Genomic DNA, 23553 nt, shown 5'->3' with positions numbered 1-23553 from the left:
GTTTTCTAACCTTTGTTTTTGAAAAGCAACATAAATAATTTATCTTTTTTGTTGTTTGTTGAAAGACCTATAGGCTGATTTTTCGCTACATTTTCTTAGCTCTTATAAATCAAGTCAGTTATCACTATCACAAAATAGCAAAAATAAAAGCATGAAATTGCTACTGTTCATCAATGTGGTCGAAATGGGAGCTTCGAGGAATGTATACAGTAATTTATGGCTAAACCAGGTATTCATTTGTTTGCTAACATCTTAGCTTAAATCGTAAAAATCGCAAAATGCCAAAAGACCGTTCAATTTCGCACTCGCTGCCGCCCCCCCTCCCCGCTCGGCAGGGAGCCAGCATTGACGTGTGCACCGATTACCTAATGATTACCGCCAAATACAGATTTAATTGCGGCGTCCTCAACGTGCAAATAGTATTCATTACTGCACCCGGTAGCGCTATTATTTGTTCGGCCGACTTCCTGCGCGTGAAAAAAAACGAAGTGTTAAACCTATTGTTATTCGTTAGCGCGGTGCAAATAAAGCCCAATTTGCCCTCAACGGGGAAAAAAGACGGCGCGGACAATTGTGCGCAATTAACTTTTCCGCCGCTCGCGAAGGGACCATGCAGAAAAATTAATCTCATTATTAGTTTTGTATTGCCGTGGTGAAACGATTGCTCGCATACAAAAATACGGTTAATTTGAGTCATTACCGTTGTTGCTGGTTCCGAAATGGCCACGTCCAAGCCGCTTGACATTGAGCCTTCTATGCTGCATTCTGGTGTATGAGTCAGCAGAATTTTTTTCCCATTTCAAAACCTCCGTATCCTTACACCACTTTAATTGATGCTGGTAACGTGCGACCGCTTGCGGATTGTGAAACGGTTTCAAGCAACCAGCGCCGCTTAGTAGCACTGTGCATGCATAACAAAAATTCGATTCAGGGACGACAAGCCTGCGAACAGCGGAGAGATAAAGGCCTGCAAACCGCTCCCACTATTGAGATCAACTTCGATCACATTTTGCGGGGCTTGGTGGAGAAATCGAGATCGAAAACGACATAAATCACATTGCCCTGCGGCGGGACCGCGAGCCGCCGCTGAAGCGATCGGAACGATTTACGCCGTTTTTTGTGTAACTCAAGAAGATCCTTCAGTGGTAATAAGCCAAAAACAAAAACCTTTCGGAATTGTAAACTCGAACGGATATACGGATACGGAATTGTAAACTTTCGATTATTGGATTGCAGCTTCAGAGATTACGAAAACACGAAGCTCTGATAGAGTGACAGCTGTCACGTTGAGCAACAGAAAAGCTGACGCTGGTGCAATGCAACGTACAAAAAAGTGTCGCAAATTGATTCGATGTTCTAGATCTGGTGTACCGTTCACATCTGCGAGCTAGTTTGCTCTAGCAGTCAGTCAGAACTTTGCACGAGAATTGGGGACACAACACACCGGACAGCAAGTCAGCATTCAGGGCGTCGTCGTTTGGAAACTCGTTGAACTGCAGTTCCTGGCTGTTGAAATGGTTTCCAGCAGAAGTGTACTTAGCAAAAAAAATATTAATCCATAAAACTTGACGACCTTGCCGCGGTAATCGAGATCGCGAGCACGCGAATTACTACTACTACTACTACTACTACTACTGCTGCTGCTGTTTTGCTGCCACTACAACTTGTAGACAACCGGTGGCAGCTGGCTGGTGATGGTGTTGAGCAGCTTCTCAGCGGCGTTGATTGAGTGTTTCGGGTGGTTTTAACAAAAACAAAACTAAGAAAAAAATGAAACAATCAGCCTTAGGCCAAGTGAAATGAATTTCGACGGGGGTCGAGCAGCTAACCTGAAAGAGGTAAACAACTACAGCAGCAGCAGCTGCTATAGTGGTGTACAGGAATAATTAGGTGGTAACCGATGATCTTTTGTTTCGCTCTTTGAATGAGCTAACTTCCTGATGCAAAGTGAATTATGTGAGATTTTTTTTCGACTTGGTGGGTGTTAGTCTGTTTAGCGCGATTACGCATTTGTTGTTACTTTTGAGCGCGGTGAGTTGGACGATAGACGGGCTTAACAAATCCGTTCGAAAATTTACGGCACGCTCTACTTTAGGCTACACTTCAAAGGCTAGTCATTGTTACGCTTCAGTGCTAGGTGTAGTGCAACCATGGTCGTCACTGATTCCTTCCCCAGTCGATCAGTAATTCGACAGACCTATTGAAGTTTCAACAGTACGGGTGTACTGAACCTTGAAACGAAGAAGAATGGTATTATTCCATTCCATTTTGTTGGAAATTTGTTTGTTTGTTTGTTTTTTTTTTTTTTTTTTTTTTAACCAGATTTAACAATGTTCATAAGCACTTCCACTAATTATGTATTTAAGGGCAATTTACATCAATAAAACCATCAAACCAAAATTTATGGAATTTCGAACACTGATATAAAACTTTAATTACCATGCTTTGTGCCTTGGTTCTTCCAAAGGTTTGAAGGTGGAATTTGGTGGAGGTAGTGTAATATTAACAAATCTGTAATATAATTATTGTTGATATAGTAAAAATAATCTTCACTGCGTGTGAACTACCGACCATAAACCCGATTTCCGACTATTGACCGTTGAGTTGCACATACCCAAGCATTTTTTTCTTTCTATTGAATTTCATTAATCGCGATAGCTAGTACTTTTATTGGCACGATGATTCTATTTATGACGTTTAATAGCGCCGATTCACAATCCAGTGATTACTCGTCCGTACGATAAGCCGCATAATTTCTCGCACAACAACGACCGACCCACTCAGAGGTCGCTTCATCAATATTTAATTCAATTAGCGGTAATAAAAGGCTTCTTCGCGGTTGCTCACTTCACCTTTGAGTCCGTCCCATCATCCGTTCTGCAGAAGCGCTTGCGAAACGCTCAACTTCGACACGGCAGAAAGTCGAACGCGGCGGCGGCGGCGGCACGGAAAAGAAATGAGCGCAAATATAGATCACTATAGTGTGCATATTTCAAACCATTTACTGCCATGACTTGCAGAGGAGCTGCTGCACTCAACTCGAGGAGAAAACCTCATCGGATCGCAGCTGCTCGCAGTTGAGCAAGCAATCGAGATGAAGATGGAGACGATGATCGCCTCCGTTCGTGATAGATTTCTTCTACTCACGCTCGATTGAAACTGAAAGCGACAGCAACGAGGACAATGACGACGACGACGATCCGGCGAGTTTCAATCAAGGAGTTTATTTTTTTTTTAAATCTAAACGATTTTTTTCTGCGCTCTGAAAGCTGTCTTCTCAATGTGCCGGCACAAGTAGACCCTTGCCTGCAGACCGTCCCACACACATACGGGGGCAGCCGGAGAAAAAAAGAGCTGTAATTAAATCTAGCGTGAAGCCATTGTTGTTATTCCATTAAATAATAACACACTTTAAGCAATGGCTTTCGATTATTTCGTTTCATGCGAGGCTGTGATTGTTTTCCCTACTGATCCCGCGAGAATTGCATTTCTCGCTAAAAGGGAAATATATGTCTGGTGTCTTTGCGGTCCCACATGGTTCTGCTGCTGCTGCTGGCAATGATTGGCGATGACTTGTCGTTCTATTGACTACTGGATTCAATCGTCGAAGTCAATTTGCGAACGAGCGAAAATGAATTTGAAAAAGTGAAAGCAATCAAAGCTTCGCTGATTATGGGACAGGTAAGAAAAACAAACAAGTTGTGTAATGCCACGATTTATTGCTGCAGAAATAGAGCACTGCTCGGCAGTAACTATGTCCACTCTGAAGGCTACCGAAGTGGTTGGCAAAACGTTTACCGACTGCCGGATTGAACCGTACGAGTCTATTTGCTATCCCGCTAATCAAAAATTCAAACCCGGCTTAGGCCCGAAACCGGATTGGGCATTATTCGGTGCATAATCTCTGCTCTGGCTTGGCTGTCGCGGTCGCGGTGCTGCTGGGTGACATAATTTTGCGCGCTCGGCTCAATTTTTGGCCGGGCTGAATTTGAATTTCTAATTCACTACTGCGCGTGTTTACTCGGGAAAGAATTGCTTAAGCGCAGGGTAAATTTTGGCTCGGAGGTTGCTATTTTTGAGTAATATTATTCTGGTAGGATTTTTTTTTTCCTGTTGGGTACATTTTCCACTGCGACCAGAGATTTGATCTTTTGTGGCGGGCCCCTACTTGATGTAAGCCTTATCAGGGTGTCGTACCACTATTAGGTTGAATGGTTTCAACTTGCTGAATAAAGGCATCGTCCCAATAAGGTATTATTGAACGAATAAAGTTCACTGCCTTATTGGGAGAAGTCATCCAGATATCTAATGGTTGTATTAAGTGTTTATCAAAGAATTGCTTCCTCTTTCGAGAGAGTGCTACACAGTCACATAATAAATGTTCCGAGGTTTCTTTATCTAGGTTACAAAAGCGACAGGCATCATTTTGCAATTTACCTATCTGTTTAAAGTGATATTTACTTGGGCAGTGTCCCGTTACAAGGCCACTGAAGGTACATAAGTCTTTTTTTGAGATACTGAGCAATCGCTGGGTTACTGTTTTTGGGGTGCAATAAATTTTTTCGATTGTCGAGCTGAATTATTGTTTTTCCAAATGTTTACTATCATTGATTGTTCCCACTTCTTAAGTTCCATTTTGAGGGCACATTCTGAGATCCCACAAAACGGTTCTGGCCCTATGAACAACTGCATTGATCCATTTCTCGCCAACAGATCAGCTTTTTCATTCCCTTCAATGCCGCAATGCCCAGGTACCCAGAATAAGTTTACTTTACTATTTCTAGCCACCTGCTGTAGCAATTGAATACAATACCATACTAATTTCGAAGAACAGGAAACGGATTTCAGTGCTTTTAGTGAAGCTTGACTATCTGAAAAAATGCATATATTTGTATGTCTACAGTTACGTCGTAAGCAAATTGTAGCGCATTCAATTATTGCCTGTATTTCTGCTTGAAATACTGTTGGCCACTCTCTCATAGGTATTGATAGATTGACTCCAGGGCCTGCCACCCCAGCGCCAACCCTATTGTTTAACCTGGAGTTCTGGTAGGATGTAGCCTCGAGCTACTATTGGTGCTTGCATTCATTTTTCAACTTGTAGTTTTAAGTTCTTAATTCTGGTTAAGTTTCGGGGTACAATCAAATAAGACAAAATCTTAGATTAAAATTTTTAAACTGCTTTCTTCCATTTAGTTTCACTGTCAACTTTTCATGGCACAGTATTGTTTAAGGTTCAACCCCCCAGTACATCAGAGAAGGAAGATAGATTACTTTGGGATGAGTGAATTAGGTAAAAAATGCAGGATTAAATTAAATTATGTGAAATGGGCAACTTTGGCACAGCATTCTAAATTTATATCAATTCTTAAGGTAAATGCAAGTTCTGTTAACAATTGAAGCAATTAATCAATACATTAGAAATTGTCAACTAAACTACATTGGGAAACGAAACGCTAGAAATTATTAAAATTTCAGTTTATTTTATTTCATGAATTATGAACATTTTCAGTTGAAATTTAGAACAAATAACGGGGGACATTTATAGTTTTGAAATTTTTTCTAGATTCTCTTACTCCATAAAAACCATGCTTAGAGAGAATTGAGAGTATGAACTAGAGAAACTGTAGACTAGAGAAATGGCAAGGCAATCACTGTAATGGTCACACCCAAACTCTTTCACTCTCTTTCTCTCTCTTTCTCTCTCTTTTTCTCTCTTTCTCTCTCTCTCTCTTCCTCTCTCTTTCTCCCTCTCTCTTTCTCTTTCACTTCTGTATTTTTTTTGGATGGTCAGTTCTGTTCAAAATGGCATCAAAACAAAAAGCATTGCATAAGCGCATTGTACAGTTGAACTGCACAAAAAAATTGGCTAATCTCCCGGTTTTGATTGTACCTTATAATTGGTTGTAAATCTCAACAATAATAAAGAAAGTTTTGATTACATATCTCCTATGATTTGGTCAGACAAAGCATCATTCTATTACATCAAAACATATATACACTCTAGTCTTTTTTTACGCGGGGGATAAGTAGCGCGTGAAAAAAACCGCGCAAATTCCGAAATCCGCGTAAATTCTGAAATCCACAAAAAAGAAGCCTAGAAACGCGTAAAAAACGCAACCACTCGATCCCACTTTTACCCAAATATTTACCCAAATTCTGCCTCATTTTCATCCAGTCAAAGATTTCCTTGTGATTATGGATTCCTTGGTGTACTAAAATAACTGAAACCAACGAAATACAAACGGTTGGTTGATAGAATCGACATCTTTCGAAAAGTCTACTTGACGCCGTACAGCACTCGTGTTTCGGCATCATGGAAAAGTTTCGTCGAAAAACCAATTACGGACCTTTCTCAAATGTTCATTTTTTTCTCAATAATAATAATTTAATAATTTTGTAAATGATGAATCTAATAAGAATTCAATCAGTTTTTCTTTAACTACTTCCATTTGTTTTGACAGAAATAGAAAAAAAAATCAAACAACTACAAACAATTTCACCATTTATTGCAAGAACAAGACCATTAAACTGCTAGAACACTACCAATAAATTCTTAAATTCGTTGCAATCAGAATCTCGGAGGAATCTATTTGTTTGTTGAGAAAAAATCATTTAGATTTCGAAGTGGAAAAACGGTCCAGGTGAAAACAATGAAATATTTTTTTGAAAAAAAATAAATAAGAAAACAGTTAGAAGCTAACATATTGGATATGGTTTTGAATAGAAGTTAACCAAATATTCAAAAATAATATCAAATCATACTAAAGTGCCAAAAATCATTTGAGAATAAATAGCGCCTTCTATGGGTTAATTTTTGATGTAGGACGCCTCATTTGCAGGGTGCACACTGTTTCCAAAGCTGTAAAAATGTGATAGAAATTATTGTGACCCAAAAAATCGATTTTGAAACCTTAGTCTTCAGCAAAGTTTTTCCATTTAATATAAATCTTCAATAACTAAAGAAACGGTGAATGAAAATTAAGCTTTTTTCGAAGAAATTATGTTTTTTGTTATGGTAAGCAACATCACAGATTACTGGAAAATTGTAGAAAATCACTATAAAAAGTTGGGTTGAAAAAAAAAAAAAATAGGGGATACTCAATAGAAAACTTTGCAAAAGTTCATTTAGTTTGGTAGATAGAAGTATAGAGACTTAGACCACGTTATCTCTTATAAAATGTACCACAACTTCACTGAACAGAATAAAAAAGGTTTTTACTTGTAGGTTAATCACAAAATTGAAACCTTATCAAATAAAAAATAGTCCTAAATAAAAGAACTTTGCTGAAGACACTACGGTTCTAGAAGAATTATTTTTTTTCGAAATAATTTCGATCATGCGATCATAATAAGGCGTCATCTAAAAATTACGTAAGGACCTTCTTCTGAATTCACGAATCCCCTTGTAAAACCGCATCGTAATTTTTCTCATAAATCACCCTCCTCTAAAAAAATCTAAGTAGATTTTTATTAACATATTTTACATATTAAACAGATCCGTACAATTCTGTTCATACCATGTTAGAGTTGAAAAAAGGGAAAACTAAGTCGTCCTTCGCCCAGGGTTCATCTGTTAGAAACTAAGCGACATATTTTTGAACTGATTACGATTTTTTAATGTTTTGAATGTTTTTTTGTAACTTTTTAATCTTATGTAAGATTTTCTCGAGTCCCCCTCTCCTCCTTCGTACGAATTCGTAAGAAAATTGGATACTTCCCTCTCCTCCTAGATTTCCACGTAATTGGTGGATGGACCCTAAGCATATCTTTAGTTGCAAACCAGCGAAAAAAGGAACTAGAAAATCAATTAGCAAAGCATTGGCTAACCAATATCGAGCTCGCTTTCTGTTCGCGATGTTTATTTTACAGCCATGTTGTAAGTTGATCCGCTTATTTTCATGTTATGTTTTCTTTTCCCTTTCGCAAGATGTAAAAAGATTTTATTCCGTATGTATTAGGGTGTCAATAAAAAATGCAAGAAACGTCGTTTTGAGCCCTACTTCTAAGAAAAAGGACAAATTTTTTCCATTGACTCCAAGCTCGAAAATTTTCAAAATCCTAGAGAGTCGAATTTTTCTAAAAAAAAAAACGATTAAACACCCAATCTTATCGTTTCATGCATTTCTAAGACATTCGGTTTAAAGAAAAAAAAACATTTGACCATTTTGAGGCACGTGTTCCCAAAGTCCGATTAAGCAGAAATTTTGCATAGAAGTTTTTTTCGACATGACAAAACGTTTGAAAATACTCCCAAGCGAAAATCGAAGGTAAAATTTCCTCATCCAAGTCGTTGCCACCCTACTACGTATTCTGAATGTACGATGAATGAATCACAGTTTGTGATGACAAACAACAAGACCGATGGAGTTCTCAGCCACGCTACAAAATGACCCCGTTGTATCATGTTGTGGATTGGAATTCTCCTCGTAATGGATGGAAGCAGATAGCTAAAGGTGCGCACTCTCAACCACGCAACAGTTTATTACGCTGTTGCGTGTTGCATATTGTAGCTGTGCGGCTGGGTGAAAACAACCCTTTTTTTAAGGTGCTCCAAGATTTTGAATTTTTTTTTCTTCGATCACGTCAAATCTTTGATTGAAACCGGATTTGTTTTGTATAAACCAGGCTTTATTGACTATTCCATCAAGTTGTGGTGAACATCAAACTACTGCGTATCTGCAGCGGATTTCGATTAGAATTGCTATTTGACAAAAATCATTCACTAACGTCTTCCAAATATGTTTACTAACCTTGAAAGAGGCCGATTAAAGCAAATTTAAAATTTCTTTCAGTTATCGCATAAATGCATCAATGCATGTCGACCAAAGCGACAAAAATGCTGTCGAAATATTTGCCCTAAAAAGATTATAACTTTTTATCCATTTCTGTGAAATTTGTGCCTCTAGCCTGTGTAGAAATGAGTCAACTTACTTCAATTCAAACATTGCTCAACAAATTTTCTTGGATCGTACACCCCGCGACAGTTGAAACTATTTTAACTAATAAGTTGAATGACTTAAATCTTTTCGTTGGAGTTGGAAACTGAATTCCTCGACTAACAACAATAATAAGGGTAGAGAACATATTCTAAGCAGCTTTAGGAGTCGCCTGTGTATTGAGACGAAATACTCGAAACGTGCTGGGTGAAACTCACACATAAGAATATCAATCTGTTTTCTATCATTTTCTCTGTCAGAGCTTGTTTTCAGATTGTAAAACTAAGTTAGCAAACTTTAACAATAACCAATTAGAGCTACCAATCGAGGGACACTATTCCAATCACTCCGAACCTGTTTGAAGCAGTTTCCATCTGTTTTGCAGGCGTTTTTTTAGGCTCCCAAAGTGGCTCCAATATAGGTCGATTTGTTTCGATTGATGTTTGTTCACAGTTCAAAAATTCAGAAGTTTGAGGCCTGTTTTCTTCGACTGATTAAAACAGGCGCCACAGCTTAAGCCGTTCCTTACTCTATTTTTCTCGTACATTGCGAGTAATGCAAATCAGACGCGCTATACACAGCACTTCGTGCGACATTAGGTACAATGTGAAAAAAAAAAAAAACGGTTGTCGTTAGTCAACCGCGTCAACTTGGGCAACAATAAAATTCATAAAAAATATGCACATAAAAAACTTTGCACGTATGCGGGTGGTACTGTATTATTACTATGAAAAGGCACTCTCGCTATACCTGTACCAGAGAGAACTAAGAATTCTTCGACGAAAGAGAGGCGAGAGGTCGCACAGTCTCTTTTCTTTTGGTTTTGTATGAAGACAATAGAGATCGAAATAATTCTTCACCACAGCGTGTATGAATGGTATGAGTTCAATAAAATTTTAAGTGTAAAATGCGTCCTCTCCACCGCTAGATGTCGATACTTAAAATAAAGAGAAAGCATCCTTTGTCTTGTCAGGATTTTGGTTTAGAGGGATTTCAACCATAACATCGTCTCGCTTCGTGATGTTCATTTCAGCCATAAGTAAGTGGCTGTAGCTTTTTTCAAGTTATGTCATTTTCCCAGTTTCGTAAAACGCATAGTGATTTTATTCTGTATGTAATATGAATGTATAAAAAATCTCATTTCGTGTTGGCAACCAGTTAAATCGAACCGATGGAGCTTTCCACCACAAAACAAAAAAAAAGTTGCATCGTGATGCGGACTTGCAAAGAGAACAATTAATTTCTACTCGTGTCGGATGGAAGCAGGAGTACAGCACTCTCAGTAACACAAAATTAAATTTAGCTGTTGCGTAATGTGGCTGCAGCTAAGGGACAACGGAAGTTTGCCTTGATTTTGAAAGGCTGCTGCGAGTTTGAATCAAAACCGTTCATATTGAAATGTTCAATACGTATGTAATAAATTTTCCGAGAAAAACCCAATATTTCTTAATATTTTTGATGAGTAGTAACTTTTGTCAACAAAAGTGAAAACAATTGCTCTAGAGCTCAAAATTGAAAGTTTATAGCTTTTCAACCATTCCTGTGAATGTTGGTGCCCTTTGCTGAGCTCGGAAGTGCGTATAGTATTTAGAGACTTGAATAAAGTTTTCCAGTTGAAGCGACGAACCTGGCGAGTAGTTATTTTGCGGCCTTTTGAGGCACGTGCGAGCTGGCTGGGGAAAACAACATTCATACAAATGGTTAAAAATCTATAATCATTCACATTTTTTCAAATTGAATCTTGGAGTAACACAAGTTTCAGTGTATTTTACGTAGTCCTACGTCAACCATGCGGTCGTGTCTTGAGTTCAATTTAAACGCTGATCTTACTTCGGGATTCGGCCGCAAGAATGGATCACAGCACCATGGTTTTCTCTTAAACACTAGAGCATTGCGATTCTCGACAGAGAAATAGCTATCTGTTATTATTTTGGATAATATACAAATTTTTGAAGATTTTTTTTCTAATCACTGTAAACTGGGGTGACCTTGATCACTCTACCTCTTTTTTGATCTGGTGATAAAAAGCGCTCGTAGAGCTTGGGATTTGTCGTAATCTCTTCTGAGTATGTTTAGGTATGTCTACATTGCTATTATTCATGCATTTACAGCTATTTCAAGAGTGTATTTCATGATAAAATATGAACTGAGAATAAAGTGAGTTTTAAGCGATTTTTATTGCATACAAATAATCGGTTCAAACAGATACAAAACAAAAATCTGCCCTAGTTTTTGGTGATTTTGACCCCCTTCCCTTTCCGTGGAAAATCGTTTGTATAGAAATACCTTGGATGGACCACTTTCTTCAATGGACTGTCCTGACGAAAAACTATTTATTCTCTTGATATGAGGTAAATTAACCCATAATGGATTTTAGGTAAATTATCCTTTAGCGGACCTCTTTCCTAAAGTTCCGCCGGATTAACTGAGCTCATGCAAAAATTTGAGGGATTTTCAGAGATCTTCCAACGGGAAACATCATTTCCAGCCAATCTGTATAACAAACATTTATTAATTTCGTTTTATGTTAAGAGAAATGGAGTTAATCTGCTGGGGGTATACTATAGGTCAATAAAATAAAGGGGTCCACTATTCGGTAATTTACCTTATATTAAGAGAAATTGAGTTAATCTGACGAGTGGTCCACTTTCAATATAGAAAGAGGTCTACTATAGGTTGACTTATCGTAATTTTGATGCAGATTTAATAAAAATTAAATTGGTGGACCTTTTTCCTATAGTGGACCACTCGCCAAATTAACTCAATTTATGCGAAAGTTTTAGAAAACTTCCATCTGGAAACATCTTATCCAGCCATTTTGCATCAGAATCACAAGAAACTTTCATAAAATTCCGAGTTTTGTTAAGAGAAATGGAGTTAATCTGACGAATGGTCCACTATAGGAGACTATACTGCCGGTACCCGCATAACTGTCCCATACTGATTTTGGTCACTTTTGAGTTATCATCTGGAATCGACTTAAATGTTATCATATTTTCCGGGAAAAAATTAAAATTGATACTTTTGTATGGAAAAACATGAAAAAAAAAAGAAGTTGTTTTTGTCCCATATTGAAAGTACCCGCTACACTACATAGTGGTACAAACTGCAAACATATAATTTTGCTCCAGATTAGTGTATATCGGATTATTTTAGGCATATAGAATATGTCATTTAATTAACTAGACTAATGTTGTTTTTCTGTAACGATAAACTTGTGGTGCCATGAAACTGTTATGGTAATTGGTTCTGGATGTATTTGCTGGAAATCCGAAAATTCACGAATAATATTAAATCGCCGTTTTTTCAACATGTTGTTTTTCATTATGGGACAGTTATCCAGGTACCGGCAGTATAGTGGACCATTCGTCCACTATAGGAGACTATAGACTATAGGAGACACTCTAAATATAAATTTTATAAAAAATTCTCCTAACTCTGATGCAGATTGGCTGAATAAGATGTTTCCCGATGGAAGTTTTCAGAGAATCCCTTGTGTTTTTGCATAAATAGAGTTAACTTGGCGAGTGGCCTACCATTGGTTAATTTACCCTAGTTGGATCGAATGTTTTCCGATGGAAGTTTTCGAAAATCTCTCGTGTTTTCGCATAAACTGAATTAATCTGACCAGTGGTACACTAAAGGACGTGGCCCATCCGAAGTATATATTCTCTATATTCCAAAAGTTTGGTATGAATCGTGCACATTCGCTCACATAACCTGGTTACCGAGAATATGAATGGTCCCCAAACTGCTTCTTATATTTATTAACTCATTCAAATCTGTCACTGTGCTAAGAAAAAAAAATATTTACTGTGTACGAGAAAAATAATTGTATCGTAACGCCATCTCTGCGGCCAAATCGCGAACTGAGCATCAAGTTTTAGCCCTAACCAAGAACGAGAAACGGATTGGATGAATCCCGTGAGCTTTAATTTATTTTCCTGCTAGAACTCATTCCTGGCCAGTTCTGTAATGAATAAAAATAAAGGTATAAAAAATCAGTCCGCTTATAACCCTGAAAATCCATTTGCTCGAGCTAAAGTAATTTGAAAATTCTCATCTGATAAATGTGCATCTCAGAAAGGTGCACTAACTGGAACTAACTTTACAGAGGTTAACGTTGGAACGTTAAAACTAACTTTATAGAAGTGCATTCAATTTGCATCAGCATATAACACCAGGATTCTGATAATTTCCAAAGAAAAAAAAATGATATTTCACATACGTAATGAGCACATAAATTAGATGTAGAATGCTCATAACAGTAAAAAACAAGCAGTCTGTAAAAGATCTAGGTAATAGCGTTCATGATATGCAGAAATTATAATGAAAAGTTGAAAATAATGAAACAAATATGTGTCACAATATGGACAGTACTGAAAAAATGCTCTTATGTTTGAAAACTGGGCATCAAAAAAAGAAAAAAAAAAATCTAAAGAAAATTTTTTGAAGTTATGTATCACGAACATTTGGTTAACGAAACGACCTTATTCCGTCACAAAAGGAGATAAATTACCGTAAACCAAATTATTGCTCGCACCACACGTCTGACTATTCAATGTTATTCATACTCACGTCTGACTATTCAATAGTATTCATACACACCATTTGAAAAGACCAAATTTAGAAATACTTTAACTAGCTCAAATTTATCCCCGTGTGACCGATCGGAATTTCAAAACGTACTGATAATCATGCAGCGCGCTCATTGAAGGCCGTCAATAACTTGCCCGATACTTTGCTGTCTAAATAGTGCACCACATTTCCAGCAGGGCTGGTTGTGTAAAGCCAACCTTTACGGCCGGCCAAGAAATGGAAAGTCCAGTCCGCAACGAAACGGCCAGTGCAGCCGCTGCTGGTATGGCCGTTGGTAATCCTTTCAATTTATTTTTATTTCAACTTTAAATTACCAACCAGTGCCACCGTCTCGGTGACTTTGCCGTTTTACTAATAAGCCCGGCCAGCATAAATCTCCCGTCGGTCAATTTATCATAAATATGTCGCTTGGATTGGGAGTTGCAATTTCCTCTCGATATTGATCTCGCGCCTTTCGCGGTGAGTGGAGCTCAAGCTGGTCTATTTTTAATGAGTTTAAGCCGAAATTAATACCTCCGTTGTTATTTCACTCCCCCTGTAACTCTCTGGCTTGATATCTGGTTTATTCATAATCCGGTACTGTGCCTTGTTTGAGTAACAATATTAGAATAAGACTGCCTTGGTTTGGTCGGTCGATTGGTTAGTGAATGGAACAGCAAATGGTCGCTTGTTAACAGCCTCCAGCATTTTACGTATGGTGGTTGGTCCATATCTACAGCGAAAGGGAACCGGCAGCGACCTTCTTATGGACTCCAAATGGGAAATAATAACAACATAATCAGCCCCGACTGAGCTGATGTAAGGATAATCGGAGATCGGCCACACGGCGTTCAATAACGATCATTGCGGTGGCAGTGCATTCCAAGATTGATTGCCAATTTACCCCCCTCTCGGTTTTCGGGCATTTAATCAAGCAACTCCCCATTAGGTGCAGAACATCTCTATCAATATCGCCGAATTTGGATTTTAAGGATGGCTTAAAAAATGTCTGCCTCGCGGATGAAAGTGCACATTAGGGTAATGGTGGGACTTTTTTAAACTTTAATTTCAGACGTTAAGATTTATCGTCCCGTCTGAGTGATTCGCAGGTTCTTCAACACCAACTTCGCGTCAAGCTAATCGTACTTTAATTGGTCGATAAATCAAACCAATGGAAGGGACAAATGCCTTGTTTTTGTTTTTGGGTAGGGCTTTTAAGGAGGAAACTTACCGCATGCCGTCGAATCCATCATCCGACCCGTTGATAGTCAGAACGGGGGTACGGGCGTATGCTTTGGCCACGCGGCGGTTCCGCTCGAAGACGATCACTTTAGCCCAAATTTCGTCGTCGATCTGTGTCCATTTGTCCAGCACTTCCTGGATGTGTTCCTGTGAGCGAGAGAAAAAAAGGCAACGTATAAATGTGATGGGAAAATAATTCGTTTTACGTAAATCGCGGGTCATTTTTTTTCTCCGAAGATGATTCACATGAATGACGAAGGGATGCGAGTAGTTGTTGATATTATGCTAATGGTCACGAGAAAAGATCACTCAAGATAACGGTGATGATTGATGCTATGTGGTATTAAACTTCGAATCAGGTACTCGGAATGTAACTTAGTAAAGCATAATAAACTGGAATAAAGTGAAGTTGCTTGGTTGAAGGATTTTTTGGGGAAGCAATAAAAGTTTATTTCAAGTCATGGTAAACTTCTTTCTGAAAGATCAGAAAATAAACTATTTTATTATAAAGAAAAAATGAAGAAAAACTGATAAAAAAAACGAGAAGAAATCATACCTTGAAAACAAAATATAGAATTGCATTACGGCAAAAGTCTGAACAATGACTGGGGAACCAGAAAAGTAAATCCTAAATATATTTTCAACGGATCCATAAATACCATCCCAAAGCAAACCCTGTCTGTCCGACGTGCAATTCGATCAATGCCAGCCGATTTCGTTCGAAAGTTTATTAGACACAATCGCTGCTGTCAACTGCGGCAAATACGCCCAAAGCCCTTCGAAGGGAGTCCTCCAGCAGGCTCCAGGCTGAAACTGGCCATGTCCAGCGATGCAATCCATAAACTAATCCGGACAAGCACAGAAAAACAAATCCAATTCTCAACATTTTTAACCGTTTCCCGGTACCGGGTACTGATTGCATCTCGCGGATATTCAAAAAAAAAAAAAAATGTGCGGCACCCACTGCCCCGTACTGCCAGCGCTGGGCAAGATTACGAACCGTAAGACAGAAACGCGCAATCATATTCCCTTTATTTATGTTCTTTGTACCAATAAAATGTACAAATCGTAAATACATGACAATTTTCATTTCGTTGTCTTCGGCGCACAGCCGACCCGGTGGTGATGCGTTCTCTGCCTTCCCATTCATAACTCATCCCGGATAGGACAGGAAGATAATTCAAGTTCGGGCACTGCGGACGTCGCGGCTCGTCATTTATCGCGATCCAACGAATATGGTGAAACCCTGAAAGCTAAAAGCTTCATATCGTCCCGCTGTAAATCGTCACCGCGCAAGATGGGGTGACCTTGCGCGTTACCAGATCGTCGCAAGTACTTAGCGGGACGGACCGCAAAAGGGTCGTTCCTCCCGCGCAGCTCGCTATCAGATTAGACATTGTGGACTTGCGCATGGGCCCGATGTCTCTTAAATGCCTTAAATTATGGCTTATTGTTTTCCCGTTTTTGTGCTCCACAAAGATATGTCGTTTCGTTTCGGTTGCGCTGCATCACGATCCACGACGGCAGGCGTCGCGAATACCATTGCTTCCGACGTTAATAGGTTTTAACTTGATAGGTTATTTTTTCGCCTCTCCACAGCTCACTTCAGCTCGCGTCAGTTTGGTCGGAGGTTCGTCATTCGAGAGGCGTTCAAATCACTTGACGCTCAGCTCGGTCAGCACTTTCTCTGCACTGCACTGCAGTGCTGCTGCGTGCTTTATGAACATTCAAACTGCACCTGGAAGCCATCATGCGCTGATGAACGATTCGCGCAACGTCAAAGTCAATGCCCTTGATCGATTCGCCAAGCGCTACACTCACCATCCAAGCCACAATGAAAGTTATGATTCACAATCTCTGCACATTCATCAGCCCGTTTGTTGCTTCAAAATGTTTTCATATTTTTTCAGCTGCTGGCCAAGTGCTTATCTTGAGTAGTGGTGAGGTTTGCCGGTGTATTAGCGTTAGACTTCTGATCGCTACTGCTGCGGTCTGGTCTGCGACTATTAGCCATTGTAGACAGGATTCTTCTTCTGATCGCGGTACATAGATTCGGTCCAATAGAAGTTTCTAAACGACAGCTTAGACCCTAAGGGGTCCTTTCAGAATGAAAGTCTCTCACGTTTCCACTGCCCAGCCAGGCAATCGACCACCCGGATCAGTTTCTGCTAGCTCGCACTGGCTGACTGTTCTGTGCTGCATTTTGCTGCTTAATGCAAGCGATCGAATACAGCTGGAGATGATGATAATGTCAACCGTGACATAAAGTTGTTACCTTTCATAGACACATCTTTCCAGCTGGGAACATCCTCGCTCCGGTTGCAACATCTTTTACTAGAAAATGTGCTTCGTTAGGGTAAAACATAATCCGAAAAGGCATGTAATAAAAGAAAAACTCATACCAAATGAGTTAAATAGTGGGCTGAAAGATTTTACCCCAAGGCAAACTAAACGACCGACGCCAAACTAAACGAGGGAACATTTTCATTGAGACATGTTGCCAATCTCCGTTTGAGTTTAGAATTATGCCTATCACTTTTCGCGAGCGGTTTGCGACTGCCGCAATCGGAACTCGAAGATTTACACTCCGCGCGCTCTGCGGGGAGTGCAGCGCATGTCGACGGGATTGTAACGTTCGTATCGGCTCGGGTCATGTTCTTTTCTTCGTCGTTTCGTCGTTTCGTTGTTCCGATTGATGTTCTTATTGCAGTGTCGACTAGCGATTCAACTAGCGAAGGTGAAAGGAAGAGTTACTTTTGCTTTCAAACCCCCATCCGTGATTGTCTTTGCTGTTTGCAGCGCCCACGGAGATGTGACCTCGGGAAAGGTTTATGCAACGTTTGTCATCAGTCATTAGATAATGCATAATCATCAAGCGGAGTGATGTTCCACAGTTCCAGAAAATAGCACCGTAGGCGCAAATTAGCTGACCATTACGTTACGTTACGAGATTTTTTTTTTTGCGGTGGATCGCAAAAAAAATTTCACTGCCCCCTGCCATTATGTCAGTCACTAGGGTCAGATTAATAGGCCTAATATTGGGGGGACCTTTTTGCTGCTGCTGTCATGTATGTGAGCGATGAATCTTCATCCCTTGTCATGAGTGGACCTTTGACCGCGGCCTAATGTGAGGTTATGTCATATGAACTCCGCTTTCGGAATGATGCTTTTCTTGTACGGTCAATCGACTGGACGGGGTGCCAGTCGTTGGATTGCCTAACATAAAGGTAGCTGATTGGGGATTAGGAAGTGGATCAGAAATTTGGGGAATGAGTTCTTCTAAAGCTAAATTATTACTTTTAACACCGATAAGTTGCTCAGTAGATCTCATCAGCAGTAGATATATTTATATTATTTTATCAAACCGTAAAAAGCAGTGCAAATTAGGGTTTAGAAATTTTCAAAGTCAGTAAAGGCATGTATCAAGATGGCTTGACAAAGTAATTTTTTATAATTCTTTTATTACCAATATTTAGTGGTTAATTTGTGAGTTCAAAATCCAACTTGTGGTAATTTGTGGTTAAGTGGTTTCCGAGAAATTTTCAAAAAACTGAGTTAAGCCATCTTGAAACATGATATTTCTTTAAATGAATCGGACAACGATGATCTATAGATCAATCGGAAGCTCTTAATTTGTGGTTCACGAAAATGTAATTTTTAACGTCATAATTATTAGTGTTTGTGCAGAAATTTGTGTTTCATTGTTCACGTAGTTCTACGTTTTGTTTATTTGTTGATGACGCTGCTGTCCGCTAGTGGCGTTGGCTGTTTGCGATGTTTGTCACTGCTGAACTGAGCGTGCGTTTGGGGAATATGATAAATATCGGAATATGATAAATCAATAAAAATTCGGAAAAATCTTCGAAAAAAGTTAGAAGTCGAGTTTGGGCAACCAGAAAACAAATTTTTCGAAAGTCGAAATGTTCTACAAAAATGCTATAAATAATATTATCTTTTAATTTAGATCTGAGCACCTTGACTTTTTCAACATCGATTTTTTTTTTGGGACAGCCTAGTGTCCAGGGCCTTAGGTTGTGTTTTTTCGGCCCAAAGTTAATGCATTGAATACATGCAATTTTTCGGAGATCTGGCACTTTTCAGCCGTGGCAGAGATGACTAAAATTCACCCTAATAAACAGCGTGTTTCGGTTTCATGCCTCACAAGGATGGAAAAAGTCGTATAGCATGATATTTCTGGTATCATTTCTGAACGTGCTGTTCATAAGCTTTCAATCCCAGCATACCATCGCCATTAAAAATTACACATTCTCACGCATGCAAGAGACAACTTAGAGCAAAGTTCCAGTATTGTCTGCTTTATGCGGAGCGAGCAGCATGTAGCGAGAATCATTAACGATTGCACTCGAGTGATCATAATGATTCTTTTAAATGTTAGTTGCTTGTAGGCGGAATTCGGCTACTCCACGTCGTGCTTTTACCGTGACTCACTTCGATGACTATTGGTGATTTCCACTATCACATGCTAATGCACCATGCTACAATTTCCGTATGCATTAATGATACCTTCTTGCTCCGGTGAGCAAACAGTTGAACGCAACCTAACGTTCATTTGGATTTATAATATTGTATTACTGGCGATAATCTATCAAAGGATTTTCGCGATACGGCTGAATGCAAGTGAAGTTGGATCATCATTCAGTCTCCTTCTATGGTATTCAGAACACTTAGAAGCGAAAATCAATCAGCAGCGTTTCTATGGAATGGATGGATGAATCAAAGAACACATTTGCCTAAAATATTGCTAGTGAGTGAAAAATTCCATGCTTGATGCCTCAAGCAACGAAACCAGACTGCTGTTTGTGCGCTTTTCACACTAAAATATCACGTGTACATTCCAGCTTGCGCAGTGGAGATCAACGGCGTGGTCACCGACACCAGTCTAACCGTCGAGGATCTGCTGAAGGCTGGAACCGGCCGTTTTAAGGATTCCAACCTCTAGCCGGAAAAGATACTGGATTGCAAGCAATTTCACTCAGCATCGCTGAGCAAGGGTGTAAAAACTTACACTTAATCAGACTCTTTTCGCGTGACTTTCGCCAGGACTGCTCTATCGAGCTACGTACTCGTGAACAAGCTGCGTCTGCCTGTGGGCTTACTTGTACCGCGGGTAATGGACTGTTATAAGTGCAAGCAGTTGGGTCAGATAGTCACCCACTGCGGCATTTAAGAAAGTTGTGGCAAATGCCACGCGGATGATGCTTGTGATAAAGATTGCTGAAAAGTGCCTCAAATGTGGGTAGACTGTGTATGGGACAGCTCTTGCTCTGCGTACAATCAGCGTCAAGACAGCACCAAGACAGAACATGAATGTGCACCGAAGAAAATATGGAATTGACTGAATACCATTAATGAAACAAAACCAAATTGAATTATGTACCACCCGAACAGATCTTTGTAAACGTAACAGCAAAAGAAGCTGTTGTTAAAAAGCAGTTTTTTCGTGGCAGAAGAAGTAGTAATTGAACAAGTTCGAAGGATATTTGTAAAATATTCGTAGTGAAAAAGAACAAATTAGGAATTCAGTAATTTACTTACTGTATAGTTATTAGTTGTTAAATAGAGCCGTAACTAGTTGTAAAAAGTTTTGATCTGGATGACATTTTGCACAAATGTTCCTATGGGCTGAAGCTGTTATTTTGTGGAATTAGTATTTTTTTCACGACTAATCTTGAAAGGGTTTTTGTAAAATGGTATTGATGGTAAAAAAAATATGTTTAAATGAATGACGTCTGCGGCAAAATTGTAGGTGAAAAAAAATTTTTTTTTTCGACGAAACCAATAAAGTGTGAAATTGGAATCTATAGTATTGTTAATACCAGGCAATTTTGATTTGTGGTGCATACTTAAATGACGTAGTATTCATGGGGTAAGGGGGATATGCTGTTTTTGTGACAAGCTGGCGAGGGAGTGGTTGGATTGAAATCGACTTGGCATTTTTTTTAAAGACCAATTTTTCCTGCAGAAAAAAAAGTGCACTGAAAATACATTAAAACATCGCACAAAGCTTTGCAGTGGAAACTGTCGAGATCTTTTTATCTTTGGCATTTAGCAATCTTCTGAAAGTTTTTCTAGCACATAAAGAACCACTTGCATTCTCAACGCGTGCTTTTTAGTGGTGTGGAAATCATGAAAAGAAAGCTCCCTTAGGAGTTTTTCTTCAGTCGACTACCTAATAATGATAATAACGCTTGTTGACAAAATGAAAAAAAAGTTCATTCCAAAAGCTCAAACCGGAAAAAATAACAATTATGGCTATTCAACCATTCCTATACATGGTGGTGCTCCTAGCTATTACCAAAACGCGTCAACTTACGTGAGAGTGTTGTATAGAAATTGCTCACCGAATTCGTCGCTGTAACTTTATGTTTACGAAGAAACTCATTTGAGTCTCTGAAATAAACGGCGATGACTAGTAACAACAAAATTCACAGGAAGGGTTGAATAGCTATGATCTTTCATTTTTTTCAGTTTGAGCTTTTAGAGTGCATTTGTGTCGACCAGTGTTAACGATTTAATATAGTATCCCTGAAGAGGACGCCAATCTGTGACGAAACGTTGGAAAAAAATAAATCGTTTGTTTCCCAATTGAAAAAATTCTTTTCATAAAAATTACAATCGAATTGCTAAACTTCGATCTCTGCTCATAAAAAATGAGAATCAAAAATAAATAAAACTTAAGGAGACAAAACTCAAAATAATTTTAAATTAAAGATTTCAAAATAAATACCACTTATCAAAGATCTTCTATTTTTTCTACGAAAACTACACATTGTTAGCTAAACAATAAGAGTTGGCATAACTTGGAGAAAAATTGAAAAAAAAATACAATTAGTAAAAAGAAACAATTTTTTTGATATATATTTACAGTGCATATTTTTGTTTAGTTTCGAAGGATAAAATTATTACCTAGAATTTCGCCAAAGACACTATATATCAATCAAACAAACAGCTCTGAAAATATTTTTGTCATTAGTAGGTCAGTCAATTGGATTCATATGTTCTTTTTTGCTACCGGGAAATCTAATTTTAGGCCAAAACAGTTTGTTTGATCGATGTAGTGTCTTCGGCAAAGTTGTAGATAGTAATTTTATTCTCTAAAATAATTACCCTAGAGTTTGTAGTTTTTAAACCATTCCTGAGAATTTTGGAGCCCCTAGTGTATGCAGAAGTGCGTCAGAGTGTCACGTATTAATTGCTCGTCGGGTTCGTCACTCTAACGTGATGTTTACGAACTGGGTGCCAGTTTAGTTATGAGTAAAAAAATGGCCAAAAAACGAAATTTTTCCTAGACGGAGATTTGATAAAGGAGCGTACATCTGTGGTCGTTGATATTATATGCCCCAGGGAAAAAATCGAGTTTAATATCATCAGTTTATCACGGAACACGGTGGTCAGAGGAATTTAAGTTTTCAGTGATGATCTGAAGATAACATTGCGAGAACGGATCTCTCGCTTTACATTTTTCTCGCTGGCAATCGATGAAAGCACCGACGAGAGAGATACAGCTCAGCTTGCTATTTTTCTGCTTTCAACAATTCCTGCTACTCTTCTCTTTCACGAATTTTTTCGACACCAATACTAAGAAGCCAAATATTAATCCTCCACAAGATACTAAATATTCTCCCCTTTTGCTTAGTACATTATTTGGATATTTTGCTATTTTAATCAAATTGTTCATCGTAAAACTTAACATACCATTCAATGCAGTACAATTGCGCAATAACTCAAAACCAGAACAACTAAACCTAAACCTTAATGCTATACCTAAGCATTCGCATCGTTACAGTTCCACACCGTACTCTAGGCAACCGCAAGAACGCGCTAAACGCTCATAGTTTAACGCGATTCTATACCAACCGAAGTGAACCACTAATTTTTATCTCCCACTACCCTCGACTCTCGACGAGATCAAGACGCTATCTCGACCTTCGCATCGGCGCACTTCGCGTACTCTCGAACTGTGCTCTCGTTTTTTTTTTTGTTTCGTTTCGTTCCTTTCAGTTGCGACGACGACGACGGTTGTTACAATTTATTGTTATAGATATTGCACACTCTCGAAGCAGCCATTCGAGTTGTTCAGCTGATCTAACACCCCTGCTTATCCTTGTCCAACCGACCGGACCTATCGGGACCGTTTCGACCGTTGCTCCACATACAAAACTAAACAACAACAGTACGAAAAAAAAAACATAAAATTGTAACGACTGTGCTCCAAGGTTTCCGATACTCGACAACGACAACAGCGCCTAGTGCGGGGTCAGGGTGTGAAGTCCGCTGCTGCAGCCGCTAAACAAGATTAGGTATCACGGTGACCGTGTTTTAGAGCCGCCAAGCCGAGATACGACACGGCGATACCGCTCTGGCGCGCTTCAAAGTGCACCTTTTAGATATCAAGGAAAAGTGCATTCTGTACTCGAGCCCGCGCCCGCGCTCGTTCGCCCTGCATATGTTCTTATGACCCGCTTAGAAGCCTCCACACGCCAGATTTGAGGGAATAGAAAAACCTAGCACGGATAAGCTGCGCAGAAGCGAAACTCGTGTCGATGGTGCAGTTGCAACATTCTGCCCGCGCAAAATGCAAATTCGTGCAACGGCGCTTTCCCATTTGGCTGACAGATTGGATACAGGCTAGCAACGGACCTATTCGTGTTTGGCTCCCTGCTAATAGCTCGCTTTAAACAACTTTTTTCGTAATTCGTCAACCTTTCGTCATCGCCGTTAACCGTCGAGACCCCGGTTGGTTGCTCGAGGTGACATTTGCCATGGCTGACTG

The 23553-nt window shown here is 39.2% G+C and overlaps 1 protein-coding gene across 5 annotated transcripts in view; it reads right to left on the bottom strand.

Moving 5' to 3' along the window:
- LOC129722872 (uncharacterized) overlaps nt 1–23553 on the bottom strand; it is a 477511-nt gene that overhangs the window by 84779 nt on the left and 369179 nt on the right. For all 5 annotated transcript variants that reach the window (XM_055676678.1, XM_055676679.1, XM_055676680.1 and 2 more), the window contains one exon: nt 14749–14906. In XM_055676678.1, the coding sequence (XP_055532653.1) occupies nt 14749–14906 (158 nt within the window). The remainder of the gene's footprint in view (nt 1–14748; nt 14907–23553) is intronic.

This window comes from Wyeomyia smithii, chromosome 2 (assembly GCF_029784165.1).
Source record: "Wyeomyia smithii strain HCP4-BCI-WySm-NY-G18 chromosome 2, ASM2978416v1, whole genome shotgun sequence".
Classification (NCBI taxonomy): domain Eukaryota; kingdom Metazoa; phylum Arthropoda; class Insecta; order Diptera; family Culicidae; genus Wyeomyia; species Wyeomyia smithii.
This window is presented reverse-complemented; position numbering and strand designations above follow the sequence as displayed.